The 21274-nt window shown below is 39.2% G+C and overlaps 1 protein-coding gene across 1 annotated transcript; it reads right to left on the reverse strand.

Moving 5' to 3' along the window:
- Window positions 1-224: 224 nt before the first annotated feature.
- LOC120432904 lies at window positions 225-5043 on the reverse strand. The gene is made up of 5 exons (XM_039598283.1): window positions 4987-5043; window positions 1853-2173; window positions 1399-1656; window positions 1094-1315; window positions 225-550 (listed from the first exon to the last, which is right to left on the reverse strand). Exons 1-5 carry the CDS (start codon window positions 5033-5035, stop codon window positions 342-344), a joined length of 1059 nt encoding a protein of 352 aa, XP_039454217.1. The 5' UTR covers window positions 5036-5043; the 3' UTR covers window positions 225-341.
- Between the last annotated feature and the right edge of the window lie 16231 nt (window positions 5044-21274).

Here is a 21274-nt window from a genome sequence, read left to right on the forward strand (position 1 = left end):
ACATGTATTTTGCACTTTCCCACTTTTTCGTTAATGACTATAAAGAAATCAGATCAAAAATCATCTGTGTGTGTTTGTCTAAGCTCAGGGTACAGGATGATTGTACTGTGGGAACACCAAGCGGGGGAACAGGCATTCACAAGTGGGACACAAATATTTTGGTGACAAAATAAATATAAGATCCAATAGATGTACTGATGTTCTGTTATGACAGAGATGTGCAGTGAAAGTACAGAAGATCCATAAATCAATATATATGAGATTTGATGGTTGGTATTTTTCTGAATGGAAATCACCTGAAGCATCTTGACATCACCTTCTCACTCTGTTGTGCAGAATGTTTAAAAGCACTGATTACTAAAATCATCTGATTTTTTAACATTGGCATACAAACAGTCACCTTCAGGTTCAGTGTACAGAGGTCGCTTTGAAAACTTGACTTGGCCATACTCCACCTCCGCCTCCTCCTCAGACTTTTGCTCCATTTCCTTCTCCCGGTGTTTCATGAACCTGACATCAGCGTAGGTTACTTCCTCATCATCTTCTTCATCTATATTGTAGCAAGAAGGAGTGACACAAACATAGTATTACAGTGACTGAGTGGTTTGACTTTTAATAAAACTCAGTCTTGTTTTCTCACATTTCTTGTTACTGTATTAAAGCCAGCTGATGAACGATACACTCAAATTTTACTGACATATGCCAGAATTATAAACTCTTGGCAGAAAATCAAAAATGTAGAGGTAGATGCTGGTGAGAAACAATATTTCATTTCAGCCTGTGTATTTCTGTAAATACCATCAAAATGATAATAAACCTTCTTGAATCTTAGGAAAAATGCAAAAAGGCAGTCTGACCTACAAGAGTAAGAAAAACAGAGATTTTTGTACCTTTTTGTTTTGTAGCTTTGTTGTTTTGCTTTTTCCTCTGAGCCCAGATGACTGCTACACCCACAACTAATAAAATTAGGAGCGCTAAGAGAACAGCACTGATCAGTGACAAAATACATTCAGAAAACACCTTTTTATTAAGAAAGAACAATTTAGAAAAGAACATTAACGGATCTACTGTAGTAGAATGAATTTTCACTTACTAATGTACCACAGCTGAGCACTGCTGAAAGGTGGACTGAGGATATCAGTTGGGTTTTCAATTGACACTCTGTCAGTCCCTTCAGTCACAGCAGTTTGCGTGATCATGGTAGGGTCTTGTGTAGGTTGTGTTGTTGGTTTAATACACAAGGTGTTATTGGCTTCATGCACCCACCGTAATATCTCTGTCCCATTGATTAAGGTGCAGTTAATGAAAATGAAGCCTATGAGTAGAAACATATACTTGATGAAAGACAGAATGACCAGAATCATCAAAGTTGTCGTTTGTCACAGTGTTCTCACTCACCACAGGTAGACATCATCTGCTCTGTGGAGACATTACTGACGTTGTTCCTGACTGAGCAGACCAGACGTCCTGAGACGTGCTGTTTCAGAGTGATGATGTTAGTCTCATTATTTTCAGAAAAGAGCTCAGCATCTGTCAGTGTGCGTCCATCTAGAGTCCAGCTGTACTGAGGACTGTCCCCTCCCTCAGAGGAGCAGGACACCCTCATCTCTCCCTGGGACAGACACTCAGAGACCAGCAGGACAGAGGACACAGGAGCTGAGAGAAACACACACAGATGAGTTTTGGTAGTATAAGAGGATCCTGGTCATTCATTATTATTGTAATTGAAGAACAGGGGAGGCATAAAGTATATGTATCAGAAATTTGGTGTGATATATCATATATACTGCTAAAACACTCTTAAATGTATATCTATCAATAGCCTTAATTTCCGAGCAGGGAAAATAATTACCTTGAATAAACAAGTGTAAAGTCCACTCGCCTTTTGATAGTCCATCTGAATCAAAGGTTTGAAGGGTATAATTACCACTGTCATTCCTGCTCAAGTTATTGATCCTAAATGTTCCATTACTGGGAAAAATGATAGATCTGATTGCTGTGGTATTAGAAATAATTGTTTTCTTTAACACATCCACTATTATTAATGAATTCTTTACATATTTGTATCTAGTTATTTCAGTGATGCTGTACATCAGCTGTATGTCTACACTTCCTCCCAAAGCTCCATAACACTGAGCTCCATCCTGTCTGAATTCACAGTAAGTTTCCACACCTGCAAAAGAGAATAAACAAAAGTCAAGAAGGGAAAAAAAATATCACAGTTTTGTGATATTATTTTGAGTGCTCAGTCTCTGTTAGAAGGTAAACATTTGCATGTTGCCCTGCAGCATGCAAATGTTTACCTCAATCAAAAATAGCACTTTTGTAGCCACTGTGTGTCTGTCTCAGTTCACAGTATGCAAATAAACATTTAGTATTTGCAGATGCATCACACAGACTTGTCACTGAAAGACAGTAAGGTTTCAGCTAACACTGACATGTCTTTTGTAGAACAGCTGCTGTAGCTTCAGTATTCTGCCGTCCATGTTTTAAATGCTGCAATTAGTCTGTGCCTCTCTACGACAAAAGAAAAGAAACGAAAAAGAAAAAAAAGCTCCGTAATTATAAAATTGTTGTTTATGAAAAAGTTGTTACCTTAGTTTGTGACAAAGACCCTAATAATTTTAAAATGATTCAAAAGACATAATATTAAAATTTGTATTTTTGCCAGCATAGTGGTATAGATTGTCCAATCTAGTTTTTTAAATGTATTTTTATTTTTGAATAATATTTAATCAGTTCATCTGCGTTTACTTTAAGTAAACAATAATGCAACTGTTATTGTGTTTAACAAGCCCTCAACTGAAAAAATCACGTTTCATTAGCTGTAGTCGATCTCGTAGCCACAAAACATGAATAAAACATAGAAGTTAAGAATTAATGAAGCATCACATTGAAAAAGTTTAATAGCTCACCATGACAGACTCCGAGCAACATGAGGAACAGTTTGAATACAGCTTCCATGTTCTGAATTTTATCTCTTTATGTCTCAAAAACAAGGGTGAACAGGTCTTGATCTATCCTGTTAGTGATCAGCCTCAGACGAGAACGTGTGAAAACATTGAGGTGACGTTTTACTGAAGTTAAAATTATCTTTTCACATGCTGAGAGGAAGAAAGAAAGAGGTATCAGTTTTTCTTCCTCTTTTAGCCTTCAAGAAAAAAGATCATTCAGATGTGATGGACTGGGAGGAAGAGAGGGAACAATTGTCATACTAAACGAGGCTTGACTAAGACTTTAAATAGTCAAGTGTTAACAGAAAAATAATTAATTACAGAAATAAGTTTCCATGAGAGAATAATCATAAGCTACATCACTGTAAAATACAGTTAAGCCAAACTGGGTTTGAGTGTTTACTATTTAATTTTAACCTAAACGTCAAAGCAGTGCTACTATGTCAGAACTATTTCTTGAACTATTGGCAGCCCCTAGTGGTAAAGAAGTTTCTTGTTGTTACAGCATTAATTTCACTGGATATAAGGGGCTGAGCTGAACTCCTAACAAACAACAAAACACCACAATTCCCCCTCCGCCAAACGTTACATTTGGCACATTGCAGTCAGACAACTAGAGTTTTCCTGGCAATCTCCAAACCCATACTAATCCATCAGATTGCCAGATGGAGAAGGGCGGTTCTTCACTCCAGGGAACACGTCTAATGCTCTAGAGTTTAGTGGCACGGTGCTTTACACCACTGCATTCGATGCTTTCATTGTGTTTGGTGATGTAAGGCTCAGGTGCAGCTGCTCAATCTTGTGTTAATTGGAAGGTCACACGAAGTTTGGAGGTCTATAGCAAAAGACTCTGCAGAAAATTGGTGACCTCTGCACACTGTGCACCTGATGAACCTGTGCTGTGATTTCACATTGAATACCATTTCGTGGCTGAGATGCTCTCATTCGCAATCACTTGGACTTTGTTATAACAGCTGACTGTGGAATATCTGAGGAAGTAGTGAAGAAATTTTATGACTGGACTCGAAAATTGGCATACTATTATGATACCACGCTGAAATTTACTGAGGTCCTAAGAGTGACCCATCCTTTCACAAATTTTTATACAAGCAGTCTGCATACGTAGGTGCTTGTGGCCATGGAAGTGATTGTATCTACTGGAATCAATGATTTTAGTGGTTGAGTGAAAACTTCTGGCAAAATATCCTTCAAGCTTAGGCCTCTACCAGAAACCTGGGAGTTTTGAGGGTCCTGTGAAGTATCTTTGCTGTTCCTAGAACTGTGCTCTTTTGGAAATCTCATACGACTATCTAGGAATAACACCGTGACCCCCTAACTGGCTGTCACCTTCCACATCTTCCACCTTCCTTCATTTGTGAAACAGATGGTTTTAATGTTAATATATATCAATGTCATTTTCAGTATTCACAAGAAGGCACTACATGTGTACAGGTTGTAATAAAATACATTTATACGGTGCTGCTGAATCACACTTCTGAACTCATACTTTTTCTCATACTTTAATCTTCCTGTTCTGAAGCTAAAACTACATTGTTATGGAGAGCTAATGGGCTAAAATTATTATATGCATAAAAGACACATTGTACAAGGTGTTACATTTTTCAGATGCTCAGCTTTTAAAATTTTCCAGAAGAAGTGAGAAAACGTTTTAACTCAGTAAATGAGCATTTAATGCTCCATGTGTTATCAGGGATGTACTGTTTTCACAGAAACAGAAGAAATACTGGTAACACTTTATAATAATGTAAAACCATTAAGCATTGTTAAGGTTTTAGTATTGTATTAGCAAGTACTTAATTCATTAGAACTAGATGGAGGCATGAAATGCATGTGTGCATATTTATTACTGAATATGGAAATGCTTTTCAGTATTTTGGTACTCAAGATTATTTTAATCATCAATAAAGGATAATTTAATATATTTATTGTGTGCACTTCATCTTATTTCTGCAAAGCATGTTATAAGTCATTTAAAATAAAGTTTTAGTGGAAAAACCTGAAAAAAGCTCACCATGAGAAACTCTGACCAGCAGCACCAGCAGTCCAACCACAGCTTTCATGTCTCCTCTCTGTTACGTGTCTGTCACCCAGTCAGCAACAGCCTGCAATGCATCCTGTTAGAAATCAGCAACACAGAACAATTTGTGAAAACTTTAACCAACAAGAACATTGTTATAGTCATCTTAACTGAGGAGCTGTCATTTGACTTCTGCTTTCAACATTCAACAACTGGACATTTCTGAGCTGAAGAAAGGGGAAACATATCTTAAGTACTGAAACAGAGAGCTTTCTTTGTTAGACAAAATTGTATAACCACAGCCACATCTCTTCTGCATATGTTTGCAGCATGTCGTCACCTTAATTTAGATAATCATAAAATCGTTGCAGTTGTTTCCAAAAGTTTTGTCAGTGGCACAAATTTTGTGTTTCATACATCCGTCTTTTTTTCTTTTTTTTTTTGACTTTTTCTGTCCTTCAAGCTCGGGTCCTCTACCAGAGGCCTGGGAGCTTGAGGGTCCTGCACTGTATCTTAGCTGTTCCTAGGACTGCGCTCTTCTGGACAGAGCTGTTGTTCCTGGGATCTGCTGGAGCCACTTGCCTAGCTTGTGGGTTATTGCACCGAGTGCTCAGATTACCACTGGGACCACTGTTAACTTCACTCTCCATATCTTCTTGAGCTCTTGTCTGACCCCTTGGTACTTCTCCAGCTTCTTGTGTTCCTTCTTCCTGATGTTGCTGTTATTCAGTATCACTATGTCTATCACTACAGTCATCTTTGTCTGCTTGTCTACCACCACCATGGCTGATTGATTAGCCGTCACCAATTTGTCCATCTGTACAAGTCCCACAGGATCTTAGGTCAGCCATTCTCCACCACCCTTGGTGGTGTCTCCCATTTTAACCTCAGGACTTCCAGGTTATACTCGGCACAGATGTTTCTGTACACTATGCCGGCAACTTGGTTATGGCGTTCCATGTATGCCCTGCCTGTTTGCATCTTGCACCCTGCTGATAGGTGCTGGATTGTCTCAGGGGCATGTCTACACAGCCTGTACCTGGGGTCTTGCCTGGTGTGATAGACCCCAGCCTCTATGGATCTTAGAGCTTGTTCCTGTGCTGCCATGATTAGTGCCTCTGTGCTGTCTTTCACTCCAGCTTTGTCCAGCCACTGGTAGGATTTCTGGATGTCAGCCACTTCCTCTGTCTGCTGATGGTACATACCGTGCAGGGTCCTGTCCTTCCATGATGGTTCCTCCTCTTTCTTGGGTTTCTGCTGCCTGAGGTATTTGCTGAACATTGTGGATGTTCGTTGTCTCGTCCTGGACAACAGTTGCCTCTTGGTGCTTTCTATTGTGAGGTAAAGACCCTAGAATATTACAAAGAAAACAGCCATAACTCTAACAATAAACCCTCTATGAGCAAGCGCTCATATACAAGGGTAGGGTGTAGTAAAAATTTTAAGGTGCAAGTAGTTATGCAACACTGTCACAGTGTTAAGATATTCAGAATGCGCAAATATTAAAATAGTTTATATGTATGAAGTTGTATTATATTTTATATAAATGTTCAAAATTGCAAATTTACAGGTCAGGTTATCAAGACAGATAATCAAAGTTCAACAATTAGTTAGTGAACAACAATTAGTCAGTGGATAAAAACTGTTTTTTACTCTGGTTGTCCTCCCTTTCAAACTCCTGTAGCGTCTGCTAGATGGCAGGAGTGTAAACAACATGTGCTGTGGGTGGCGGGTGCTGTGCTTAATGATATTGTGTGCCCTTTTTCTGACCCCGGTGTTTAAATGTCCTTGTAGTGGTGGGAGGAGTACTCCACAGATGAATTGTGCCATTTTAATGACACACTGGTGAGCCTTCCTGTCCTTAATGGTGCTATTCCTGTACCACACTATGATGGAGTTTGTCAGGATACTCTCCACTGTTCACCTGTATAAGTTGCTGAGCAGTTTGGAGGGTAATCCAAATTTTCTTAGCTTCTTTAGTAAGAGGAGTCATTGTTGAGCCTTCTTGATGATCTGCCGTGTGTTATGGGTCCAGGTGAGATCCTCACTGATGTGGGTGCATTGGAATTTAAGGGTGTTCCCCCTCTCCACCGGAGTCTCGTTGATGTATAGTGGGGCATGCTGGTCTCTCCTCATCCTCGGGTCAACAATCTTCTCCTTAGACTTCTCAGCATTTTAGGAGAGATTGTTTTCCAGCCACCAGGACACAAGTTGGGCCCCCTGTTCCCCGTGGCAGCCTCCTCTCTACCAGTGATCAGCCCGAAGATGGTTGTGTCATCAGTGAACTTAATGATGGAAGTGTTGCACTGAGAAGGGATGGAGTCATAGGTGAAGAGGGTGTACAGGAGTGGACTGAGCACACAGCCTTGGGGGATCCCTGTGCTTACTATCTTTGTACCTGATGTCCTGGTACCAACTCTGACTGCCTGAGGTCTGCCTGTGAGGAAGTCCAGGACCCAGTGACATCGGGAGGGTGTCAGTCCAAGACTGAAGAACTTTTCCTTCATTACGATTGAAGTGATTGCGATGGCGCGATAGCCATTCAAACAGGTTAGGTTGGACTTGAAGCATGTGTGCACAGCTGACTGGGTGAGGGACACATTAAAAATGTCTGTAAACACCTCAGTCAGCTCTGAAGAGCAGACCCTCAAAGCAGGGCCGAGGATGTTGTCAGGGCCAGCTGCTTTCTGGGGTTTTGTCCTCATCAAAACCTTGCATACTTCAGTCAAAGTCACAGTGAGTGAGGAGCTCTGTGATGCCTCTACTGATAGAATCCCTCTGTGTTGGTTGGTGTTGAGGGTGTCGAAGTGAGCGTAGAACTCATTCAGCTCATCTGGTAGGGCTTTGCAGCTGGCTGTGACCCTGCTGCTACTCTGTTGGAAATCAGTGATGTGTTGCAAGCCCTGCCACATGCATCAGGAATCTGAGTTGTTGTAGTATCCCTCCAGTCTCAATCTGTACTGCCTCCTGGCTTCCCTGATGGCCAAGGCCATATCTGTCCTTTTTTGAAGACTTCTGCATCAACAGATTTATTATAATTTATTTATTTATAGAAATAACTATAATATGGTGTAATATGGAGATTATAGCATAAATTGTAGATGTACTAAAGGCTTAATTTCCCAATAGAAAAAAAAAACAATTTTGTATATTTTGTGGAGGCAAAAGAGGAATAGGATAGGAAAGTCCAGGAAAAAAACATGCAGGGGAAAAAAAAGAGCAGATAATAGCAGGAATTAATTGAAGACAGAGGGTATAAATACAAAAAAGTAATGGGGGAAGATGACACGGAAGAGAAACTAATAATCAAGAGACAGAAGAAGTAGAACCAGACATGAGACACAGAAGATGACCAAAAAAATAAAACAAGAAGTGAATCAAAGCCAAAGCTGACACACTGAACACAGGTAAACTTCACAGAAGGAAAACACAGAATGAATAAAGAAAACCAGCAATTTCAACAAATACAAATCAAAACTAGACAGACAGACAGATAGATAGATACATTCATTCTGCATGGAACAAGGTTATACAAGAAACTGTAAGTAATAACAGACTCTACAAGAAATAATCCAAGAACCAATTCAAAAAAATCACCCATTATAAAAAACTAAAATGATAAATAGATACCACCCCGTGTGTGGGGCTGGACGGCGTCAACGTGTTAATGAGCTAACCACGCTAACGAGCTAACCATGCAAACGCCATGAAGCCCAGACGGGCTGCACGGCCTAAAATCATTTCATTTTCTCAAAAGTTGACAGCGCGCCTTATGTAAGAATTCTGGTTGTGCTTGATGACCACGAACCGATTTTATGTGATGCACGGCGCTCAGCAATCTGTCAAAAATGTTTTAGTACGACTTTGGTAAGTTACGGAGCTGCACTGCTTGATGGATTGTCGGAGCATTACGGCTACCGAGGAGCCTCGCAGAGTAATACGTACTGTGCTTCAACGTAATATTACCGTACTGTGTGTGTATAAGGACCATAAATGGTATCTGTTAAGAGACATGGTTAGAAAGCGGATTTCAAACTCCAGGCTGTCAGTCACGCAGTAGAACTTGGGAACAGAGCAGCTGTGAAATCTGTCTCTTTGTTATTATGCTCAGCGTCTTTTAGTTTACATTTTGACTGCACAATTGTGAGCTCTTTGTTATGCACAAAAACAACAGTTTTCTTTTATTTATGAAGCATTATTATTTAATAAATGCTCATAATTTATTTTTGAGTAATTTTTTCATGTACATCTATGCTGTATGTTAATAAAAGTGCCTGTGTGACATCTGGGACACAGCTTTGACTAAGAACTCTCTTTTTGTACTTACTTTATGGATTTAAAAAAAATATCGAGATATATATCTTATATCGCCATCCAGCTAAAAAATATCGAGATATGAATTTTGGGTCATATTGCCCAGCCCTACAGGGAAGCACCAAACATGTGTATCTAAAATTTTGTGATACGTATTATATTGATTACCAAAACATTACTTTACTATTAATGGCTTAATTTCCCAACATTTACCTTGAATAAACAATTGTAAAGTCCGCTCGCCTGATGATTTTCCATCTAAATTAAATGTTTGAAGGCTATATTTACTACTGTCGTTCCTGCTCAAGTTATTGACCCTAAATGTTCCATTGCTGAGAAAAGGGGTATATCTATCTCCTATGGTATTAGAAATAACCTTATTATTTCTTACATCTAGTATTTTTAATGTATTCTTTGAAAGTTGGTATCTAGGCATTTCTGAAGTGCTGTCTATCAGCTGGATGTCCACAGTTCCTCCCAAAGGTCCATAACACTGAGCTCCATCCTGTCTGCCATCACAGTGACTTTCCACACCTGGAAAAAAATAATAAAGATTGTTCATTTCCTACCAGCAGAGATGTGGCAAAATTTGCAAATGTGTACCTCAACAAGAAATTGATCTTTTATGCCCACTGTCTGTCGCAGATGAACATTGCACAGGTCTGTGGCTCACAGTTAAGGTTCAGCCAAAAGCACTATTTTTGTTGTGCTGATGAACATTTACAAACTACAACCAGAAAATCACAAATTAAAATTATACAATTATTCAGGGAAGGGTGGAGGCCTAGCCACAGTTTTTAAAAATAAATTTAAACTTGGGCGACTGCCCTCTCCTACTCTCTCTAGCTTCATGGTTCAATTATTGGAACTGGCTGCCCCCCCATGACTCTCTGTGCTGTGATCTATCAGCCACCCAAATACAATAAGTCTTTTATTTCTGAATTTGCAGATATTTTAGCTTCTTTTTTCTCAAACTATGATCATGTTCTTTAACCAGTGCTTTAACTGATTCCTTTAACCTTACACAATGGGTGAATGCTCCGACCCATGTAAAGGTCCATACACTGAACCTCATTTTCTCATATGGCCTGGATATTAGCTCTATGGACATTGACAATGTTGGCATCTCTGACAACTTTCTGATCATGTTTAGTGCCGACTTAAGATAGAGATCCACACGAACACTGTGGATCTCTGTCGCCCTATATCGCCCTATATGTGTAATCAACTCTGAGACTGTGGCTAATTTCACTGCTGCCTTTCTAAATTCTGTCTGCCCTGATTCCCTGTCCTTGTTATGGACCCCATGTGTTGCACTCCCCCCTTGGTTGATGAACTTATGAATGCTATTCTTTCCACCTGTTCCACCATTGTGGACCTTGTGGCCCCCGTAAAGATGAAGCGTCTTAGATCCTTCCCCCAACCCTGGTTTAATGACTCAATATGAGCTTTACGACGTATCTGTCGTCAATCGGAGAGGGGGTGGAAAAAAGATAAGCTTCAGGTATCCCTCGACATTTTACATAGTAACTGCACTATATACCAGGATGCTGTTAAAACCTCTAAAGCGGCTTTCGTGTCCGACATTATATTCCGACATATTACCCTCATATTACCCTCATGTCCTGTTTAAAAATGTCAATTCTGTGATCAATCCTTGCCCTGATCGGTTTGACTTGGCCTCTCCAGCTTGTTGTGAGCTATTCTTAAATTATTTTATGAGGAAAATTTCACTTTTAAAATCCTCACTCCCAGATCTCCCTGTGGTGAACTCTTTTTCTCCTAGAGGATCTCTGTCAACCTTTTACCAGTTTGAATTGGTTTCACTTTCTACTCGTAAAAGCATAATTGAACAATTGAGAGGTTCAAACTCGGCTCATGATCTCCTCCCATCCCGGATTATTAAGGATGGATTCGATGTAATTGGGCCTCATCTATTATCATTGATAAACTTGTCATTACTCATGGGCCGTGTGCCATCTGCACTTAAACATGCAGTGGTGCAACTGTTCCAAAAATAATATTTCTGACAAATTTCAGTCTGGGTTTAAACCTCACCACAGCACTGAAACGACCCTGCTGAGGGTTTATAACGATCTTCTTTTAATTACTGATGCAGTTCGCCAAGCTTTTTTAATTTTATTAGATCTGTCCTCTGCTTTTGATATGGTAGACCATAGTATTCTTCTAGAGTGAGTAGAACATGCTATAGGCATTAAGGATTCTGCCCTTAATTGGTTTAGATCCTACCTCTCGGGTAGGACTCTTTATGTCATGATGGGATGCCACTTGTCTGCTGCTGCCTCTCTTTGTTGTGGAGTACCACAGGGGTCTGTGCTAGGCCCTTTGCTGTTTTCTTTTTACATGCTACCTTTGAGGTCTATTTTTTGACAAGTATCAGATCTCCTACAACTGCTATACTGACGACATTCAAATCTATTTCCAAGATTTGATAGTCTTTCTCCCCGAGATCAGCTAGCTGCCCTATTTGGTCCCTTTGCTGGCTTTCTTACTGATAAGTAACCTAGGTGTCCTCCTGGACAGTTTATATAAGCTGGATAAATAGGTTTCCTCTGTAATTAAATCTGTTTTTTTCCAATTGCGCCAAGTCTCTAAGGTCAAACGTTTAATACCGTGCAAAGATCTTGAAAAGTTCAGCCATGCCTTTGTGACCTCCAGATTAGACAATTGTAATTCTCTCTATTCTGGACTTCAACTCGCTTACCTCCCACGATTACAGCTCGTTCAAATGCCACGGCTCATCTCCTAACTGGAACTAGAAAGTTTGCCTCTGTTACTCCAGTTCTTGCTGATTTATATTGGCTACCTATTAAATTTCGCACTGATTTTAAAATTCTGCTGCTTGCTTTCAAATGCCTTAATAACTTGGCGCCAGACTATCTTGCTGACCTCCTCAGTTTGTATGTTCCTAGCTGTGCCTTATGATCATCTGGTCAGCCACGCCTGGCTCAAGCTAGGCACCTCCTGAAGACTAGGGGCAATCGTGCCTTTGTCTCTGTTGTACCAAACCTCTGGAATAGTCTTCCCGTTACCATTTGTGCCTCTAACTCCATTCAATCTTTTAAAGCACGCGTGAAAACGTATTTATTCAAACTGGCATTTCCGGCATGCTAAACATTACCTCTCACTAGTCGCTGTATCATTATTCATTTTGACATTTTCTGCATACGTTTATGAATTGCCCTACTCCTATCTTTTAATGCTTCTGTTGTTTCTTTATCTGTTTTAATGACTTACCGATTTTGTTATCATTTGCTGTTTATTGTGTTATTGTGAAGCACTTTGGTATGCCCTTGATTTTAAATGTGCTATACAAATAAACTTGTATTGTATTGTATTACTTGAATTTCATTTAGCTGCTGTAGCTTCAGTTTCTGTTGATGAAACGTGTTGCCTTTTTTGTTATAACATCCTACTTCATTTTTATTGCTGTAAGTTGTCTGTGCTTTTTTAAAATGTATTTATTGGCTGCGCTGCCCAGCAGTGTAGCAATCAGAATTCTTGTCTGAAGGCCAAACAAGATGCCCAACAGATTTATTTTCCTAAGTGGATCATTACAGCTTTTGCTAAACTGGTCCACTTGATTGTCATAATTTATTAGAATTTTATTAGGATTTGTTTAAATTTTGGGTTATTACAGTCAGATCGGACAAGACCAGGGGATGGGAAAGAAGAAAGAAAGAGAAGTTGGAGATTAATATAACAGAAGAAGAGGGATAGAGAGAAAAAACACCGAAAATCTGCTTCACCACCTGTGGAGGACTGTGGAAAGGATAGATCTTTCAACTTAATTTATCAATTTTTCACACTGGCTAAGTGTGAAAAATGAGTTGCTCTGTTATAGCTGCATCAGGTGAAGGTAAAGACTTATGGTAATGTCTTAGGGAAAGACTGACAACTGATCTGGAAGATGTGGCCCATCATAAGGCCATTCTTATTCCTATTCTCTTAGCACAATTGGAATGATACCGAAAGACTCCACAAAGCTACCAATTTTTTATTTTGCATGTGGGATGTCATTCCCAACACTTATGTGAACAGGAAAAAGTATGCTTTTGTAATCCTGCATGTCTTTGGGGCCCTGATACGGAGAAGCTCTCCAGTGAAGTTCAGAAAAAGAAATCAGACTAAAAAGGTAAAAATAGTATAATTTAATATGTTAATATTTTACAACAAATATCTATATATTTTGCATATTGTCTACCCTAAGCTGATACAGTATTTTATGCTCTGGCTTGAGGATAGAGGAAAGATAGAAGATGACATCACACTGGAATGAATTAAAGTCATAGTAGAAAGACACACATACAAACTGTTTTCTTGTTTATTATTATTATTTTAGTTATTCGGCCTTTGTTGGATTTATATTTTATTATTGTCATTTGTATTGGGAAATATATAACCATATATACTTAGAGGTGTTTAATCGATTGTGTAGTGATAGGATGTGTGATCTTTAAGTGGTCTGCAGAGACTCTGTGCATTCCAGAGTGCTCTGGCATTCACACTCACATCCTGGGGGGCATGGGAGGGGTCGTACCTTCTTTTATTGTTTTATGGTAGGATAAACATATCTATGTCTGTTTTAGTATAAGTGCCTTTTGTTTAGATGAAGTCTTTATGGGGTCACATTCTGACCCCACACACACACACATACCTACACACACACACACACACACACAGATACCTACACACACACACAGAGATACCTACACATACACACAGACGGTACTTTTTGTTCACATGTATACCTATGTAAGATATCCTATATTAATGAACTTAAGCATATTCATGTAACCGCAATAAAAGAGCAGTGTTACGAGGGAGCAGACGAGAGCGACTGAAGTCAAGCGAAGGAACGGCGCTTGTCGTGGTGCTCTCCCTCATATATGAGTAACACAAAGAACTTTGGTGACTTGTGTCTTGTTTTTGCTGTGTAGTAGAATTGTCTTGAACGTTCTAGCGAATAGGTTTATGCCACGAACCTATCATTAATTGGTCCTTCCGAGCCAGATCCCTGGAGTCGACATTCACTGAGGGGAAAAGAGACACGCCGAAAGACTGACGTCAGCCAGGACTTATAGAAGTTCCTGCAGTAAAGTCCTGAGACGTGAGAATTCGTCATCGGGCCGGTGGATTAGCCGTCTGTTTTTTTCTCCTCGATGGATGAAGATTGACGGGATCCGAGGCTATACTATACGTAATCGCAACATCAAGTAAGTTGAAAATAAGCGCCACGTTATTGGGTTTGTGTCCCGAGTGTCCGGTGTGTGTCCGAGGTTTTGGTGAAATCGCCCTGGGGTTGTGTCCCGAGCGTCCCGGTGTGAGTCTAGAGTAGCCCTATTTTGTGTTGTTATCATGGGTTCCCAAGCAACCAAGAGCGCGTCAGAGGGTGATGAGAAGTTTATGATGAAATTTGCTCCCGGCAGCGCAAAGTATTTAGAACATTGGCGCAGGAAATATGATTTTGAGGGTAAACTGGTTGTAGGACAATGTCAAATGTTAGTGGACCAGTTGACAGTAAAGGTAGCTTGTGCAAAAGGGAAATTGAAACAGGAGGGAGAGTTACAACTGGTGTTCGCTAAACTGTGGTTAGAACAGGCGCAGAAAAGAAAGGAGGCAGTGAACGCGAAGAGAGCAGCTTTGCAGGCACTAGCTGTAAAACCTGAAGATGAGACGGTACAGTCTACTTCAGTGGTGCTGACGTTAAGGGACCAACAGCGTAGTGCAGCATTAGAGAGAGAGAGAGAGGTTAGAGAGGAGGAAGAAAAGCAGGAGCAGGAAAAGAGAGAGAGAGAGGAGGAGGATAGCGTAAGACAGGAGTTTGGGGATGCCGCAGCAAAATATTTAAGCCCTTATGGTACTAGATCCAAAACTAAAAGGGATGAGGCGAGTGCAGCTGGGGTGTCTATTTACCCCTTCCTAGCTCAGCTAGGAGAGAGTTATAAAGTCTCTGCCGCAGACGGCGGAGGCAAAGGGGGGTGTGCTTCGCAGCCCAGCCCTGTCCATGCAGCAAATACCTTTCCCATGGTAGAGGTCGCCAATCTCCATTTTGGTGTTGAAGGTGACCAAAGCCATGTTATTTGTGTTTACAGGCCATGGACCGAGTCTGAATGTGCAGAGGCATGCAAAGGTTTAGGAGACCCGCTGACTAATGTTGATGCATTTATCACCCGACACAAACAACTCTGTTCCTCATACCGCTTAAACGGTCAGGAAACAGAAGACACCTTTAGGAGGTGTCTTACATACATCTGGGCTCAGGTGCGAGGCACCTACACAGGGAAGGATGGGAACACCATCCTGCCCTATGGTCATGTAAATTTAAGAGGCCAAGTTGACGGGGTTTATGAACGTCTTAAAAATACTTTTAAAGCTTTTGTAGACTACAACAAAATCGCTCAGTGTGTGCAGAAAGAATGAGAGGATGTTCATGAGTTCAGGGCAAGATTAGAGGAAGTTTTCAAAGAACATAGCGGCCTTGAAGAGAGTGCAGAGAAGGCCAGCCCATATCAGCAGCAGTTAAAACATGCTCTGATGAATGGCTTTTATCCACCCATTGCTGCTTTCATTAGAAAACAAAAATATGAACAACATTGGAAGAAATTGAAATGTTTTCTCGCAGAGAAATGGCTCTAGACTCCCGTGTTATTTCTTCATAACCCCTGTATTAATAGGATATATTTTTGTGTGTATATAACTCTGAATTTAAAACCAAACATATGTCAAATTTCTCCCCAGATGGTATAATCTTTTTTTCTTGTTTGTTTGTTTGTTTGTTTGATTGCTTTTCCTTGTTTGTTTTGTTTTTTTTCTGTCCTACCTTTGTTACTTCATGTTTAAATGGAAAAAAAGTAAATATAAAGTATTAAAAAAAGGACCTTTATTCTCAAATTATGTTCTTTTTTTAAAGTAGGCCTGCACATGCCAGTGTTGCATTTTTCTCCTCTTAAAGTGTTTGTTGAACAATTAACAGTGAAAAGTTATCAGAAAGGTCAAAAGTTCTACTTATTATTCAGTACATGTATTAATTTATCCTCAACGAAGTGCATCTTTCATCCACTGATTAAAATATTTTTAATAAATTTTAAACGGTCCTCTGCCTGGGCTTGTATTTACAGTGGCTTGCAAAAGTATTCAACTTATAATACTATTCAAATTGAACTTTTCCACATTTTGTCACATTACAGCCACAAACACGTATCAATTTTATTGGAATTCCACCTGAAAGACCAATACAAAGTGGTGTACACGTGAGAAGTGGAACGAAAATCATACATGATTCCAAACATTTTTTACAAATAAATAACTGAAAAGTTGGGTGTGCGTAATTATTCAGCCCCCTGAGTCAATACTTTGTAGAACCACCTTTTGCTGCAATTACAGCTGCCAGTCTTTTAGGGTATGTCTCTACCAGCTTTGCACATCTAGAGACTGAAATTCTTGCCCATTCTTCTTTGCAAACCAGCTCCAGCTCAGTCAGATTAGATGGACCGCATTTGTGAACAGCAGTTTTCAGATCTTGCCACAGATTCTCGATTGGATTTAGATCTGGACTTTGACTGGGCCATTCTAACACATGGATATGTTTTGTTTGAAACCATTCCATTGTTGCCCTGGCTTTATGTTTAGGGTCGTTGTCCTGCTAGAAGGTGAACCTCCGCCCCAGTCTCAAGTCTTTTGCAGACTGCAAGAGGTTTTCTTCCAAGATTGCCCTGTATTTGGCTCCATCCATCTTCCCATCAACTCTGACCAGCTTCCCTGTCCCTGCTGAAGAGAAGCACCCCCAGAGCATGATGCTGCCACCACCATATTTGACAGTGGGGATGGTGTGTTCAGGGTGATGTGCAGTGTTAGTTTTCTGCCACACATAGTGTTTTGCATTTTGGCCAAAAAGTTCCATTTTGGTCTCAACAAGCCTCTGCCTCATCAGTAACGAGCCTGAGTGCCTTTGCAACTGGGAAAACTTTTCACTAGTTAATGTTGTATTTCCTGGCGTGTAACTCCACACCGGGTGGCGTTGTCAGTACCATTTTGTTGCCTTTTCAGTTTCCTCCTCCTTCTTGATTCCACATACTTATTTCTGATTATGTCCATCCAGGTCACTCCAATGAAAATCCTGACATCTTCAACTTTGCTACCTTAAGCTCTGCCTCTTGTCTCCATCTCCAAACTATAAATCAAAGCAGACCTCACTTGCATCTTGTAAACCGGTGGTATCTTGTATTCTTGTGTCACAAATCTTCCCTAACACTTGTCTCCACCCACTCCACCCTACCCACTCTCTTCTTTGCCTTTGTTGTGTACAGTCCATTCAATCAGCTTGGTGACGCTACATTTTTCAGATGTTCCACTTTAAAAATTCACCTGAAGAAATGAGAGAATTCAGTAAAGATGTTTCTCATCACTTCTTTTGGATTTCTGTAAACAGATGAAAGTGATCAAACATAATTTAGCTAATATTTAATATTTTACCAGAAAAGGTAAATTTTGTAACAATGAGATTATTAAGAGTGAAAAAGTTAACTTCTGTGTTTATTATGTGATTTTACTCTAGTCTTGTCTCCATTTTTGCTTCCCTTTCTTTTTTTTCTTTTTTTTTTTTTTTGATTTTGCTTCCCTCTGTCTTGTTTTCCATGATTTGGTTGAGCTGTGTTTCCTGGTGTATTCCATCTCACTGATTACCTCACTTTTTGCACAGTTCTCTGTTGTGTCCTGCCTCATGTCGTGTGCTCTGTGTGTTCTGTATTGTTTCCACAGTTCTCAGTAAGTCCTCAGTTCCAGCCTAGTTTAATTTTTTAAAGTTCCAGCAATAAAGCTGTTTTTTAAAGTTCACCTGGAGTCCTTCATTTTGGGTCCAAACCCTTCCTACCATACAGCATTTTATGACAAATGTAGAGTAAAAGACAAAAATTAAATGCAAAGGATTTATTTGGAACAAAATTTCTGAAACAAAGAAAAGCAAACACGTACTTGAAAAGCAGAACAGATCAAAACAGAAATTTAAAAAAAAAAGGGACAAAGAAAATACGTCATCAATTTAGAAAAAGGTTTTGACATTTTTTACTTGTGAAATTGGTGGTTTTAATGTTGTTTCATGGCAACACTACATAGGGTAATAAAATACATTCACACTATGCTGTTGATTCACACTTCATAGATTTTCACTTTAATGTTCCTGTTCTGAAGCTGACTAAAAGTCTCATTATTTTCAGAAAGGAGCTCAGCATCTGTGAGTGTCCAAAGTTTTGTAACAAAGCTTTATAGATTAAAATTATAATTTAATTTATAGATCAATTCATAACTAATAACTAATAATGTTAGCATTTTCCAACAGAGAAAACATTACCTTGAATAAACAACTGTAAAGTCCACACGTCTGATATTCTTCCATCTGCATTTACTTCAAGTGCCCGTTCATACAAAACTGATTGCAGGATTTGAACCAAATACAGTGATTAAAACTCAGTTACTGTTATTCATAAACTATTACTGTTTTTGATCAGAAGGACAGGTCAGATTGAGCTGTCCACTCCAGCCTGAGATGGAGTGGATATGTGCAGAGGAGAGATGATGGCTTTATTGGGCAAAGGGTCTTAAATATAGAGCTTCATGCAGGAGGAAAAGAGGAAGACCTCAGAGAACATTCATGCAGAGGGTTGGTGTGACAGAAGAGGATGCTGTGGATAGGGTGAGATGGATGCAGATGATCTGCTGTGGTGACCAAGCTGAAAGAAGAAGAGAAGGTGGAGCTGCTTCTTAGTAAGAATAATGAAACTCTCCAAAAGTTGATTCTGTTCATCTGGACGTAGCGTTTTGTGGGAGAAACGTTTCGTCACTCATCCAAGTGACTTCTTCAGACTGAAGAAGTTACTTACCTGGATGATTGAGCATGGATGAAAATAATGAAACTCGTTTTTTGGCTGTACTGGTGTACAGCTTCTACCTAGCTTCAAAGCATGTTGCTGAAACACCTTGAGGAGAGCTGAACAGCTTACCATGGGAGACTACAAAAACATAAACAGTCCATCTGCACCATCTATGTATGCTCACCACTCAGCCTCTGCTGATCCAGTCAGCAGCTCTCAAACTTCAAACTCATCAAAAAAGAAATGATCAACTTCAGAAATAAGTTTAGGTGACAAAAATTAACAAAATAAATGATTTTTCATTGCCCTTCACAGTCAAATAATAATAATAATAAAAATAAAAATAATAATAATAATGATACATTTTCAACCTCTACATAAGATTTCAGATTACAGAAGAATATATAAAAAATTTGAAATTTTACTGTTGGAAATCCTAACTCTGTCAGGTTGATCTTTAACGGCTTGACAAGAGTTCATTTTGGATATTTAACAGTCAATGTTTACAAAAATTAATTATCAATTTTTTATTTCTTTTTTCTTATATTCCACTAAAACATTCTTAATCACAATACACAAATACAGCTACGCTGATTTTGAGCTTTTATCGTTTCATTTTAAAACTTGAACATTTTAGGAATAACACTGCTTTCACAAATTATTTTCTACAAATGATGGCACCCTCTAGTGGTGAATAATAATAATGCTACTTCAGACTTCATTGACAAACTTTCACACCTTTTTTTTCATTTCTTACACTTACCTTCCTGTACTGTCATAATTCAGTTCTGTGCATTTTTATTTTTATAGCATAAAATCACAAAACATGCCACCTCCACAAAGATGAAGGCCTCGCAACATTAGAGAAACCCCCTATTAACATATTAAACTGCATTCAGGTATATTACTCTGTTTGACTGACTTGATCATAGTGGGCTAACAACCCTCGTGACCACCTTTGCTGGGATAGCCCCCATCAGGGGTTTATTACATTGGAGTCTCCACCAGCTGTTCTAAAACTGAAGGAACATTTTGGATGAGAGGCGAAAAAAAACTTAAAGAAGACCATTTATTTTATTTTACAGTGACCTTGATGGGCAGTACAATGGCAAGTGTTTCATTGTACTGTCTGTTATAATAGCAAAATAAACTATATCTGATTTAAAGAATTCAATCTTCTAAAAGCAGCCATCATTGATGGGGTTCATTTTATACTCCTGTAAGTTTTTAAAGTTTTGTGTAATGTTTTGGGTGAATGTTCGGTGGCTTTCACCCAGTGCCATTCAGGACAGGATGAGTTACAGTCATACACTTTGGTTTATTATAGTTTTATTGGATGATATGAAAATGTGCTCCAATACTGGACTTGATAACACAGCTGGTACATGTGCAAACAAACAAACAAACAAAAATCAACCCCCCCCCCCAATAAACAGCATACTATAACAGACTCCTCAATTCCCGTCAAAACACGGCTTCCCTATTTAATCACAAGGCAGCTTTAACACAAACTCCTCTACTTAACACAGATGTAAACTTGTGCAACCTACACTGAGCATGTTTCCTGTTAGTGATCAGTTTCAGACAAGAACACGTAAATTTAGACCAGACAGGAAGTAATTACTATTACATTTGACATCTGCTTTCAGTATCTTAGTATTAACTACTTAAAGCAGTTGTCAGTAGTCAATATCATCTCATTGGTACTAAGAATTCCAACCAAATATTGAACTCTCTTTGTCCAAATCATCTGATTCATTCCTGTTCTACATTCAGGTGAAAATTTTATATCCTTCAAATTTTTTTTTTGAAAATAATCTTTTTCGCAGATTGTGTTAAACCTCAACACTGAAATCATGGCAAAAGAAGAAAACATTAGCAAGATTGTTTCCACTTTTTCTATCAAGACAGTTGATATGGAGAGTTCAGTAGGCAAGATGAACAGCTAAACTTTAACATATAAAACTCAAAATGGATCTAAAAGTGACATGAAAACGATGCCATGAAAACAAACAAAAAAGTGTGCAAAGAGTAAGCTGGTTTTGTGTAGCAGAAACAAAGAGAAAGGTACAATTGAT

This window comes from Oreochromis aureus, linkage group 2 (assembly GCF_013358895.1).
Source record: "Oreochromis aureus strain Israel breed Guangdong linkage group 2, ZZ_aureus, whole genome shotgun sequence".
Taxonomy (NCBI): domain Eukaryota; kingdom Metazoa; phylum Chordata; class Actinopteri; order Cichliformes; family Cichlidae; genus Oreochromis; species Oreochromis aureus.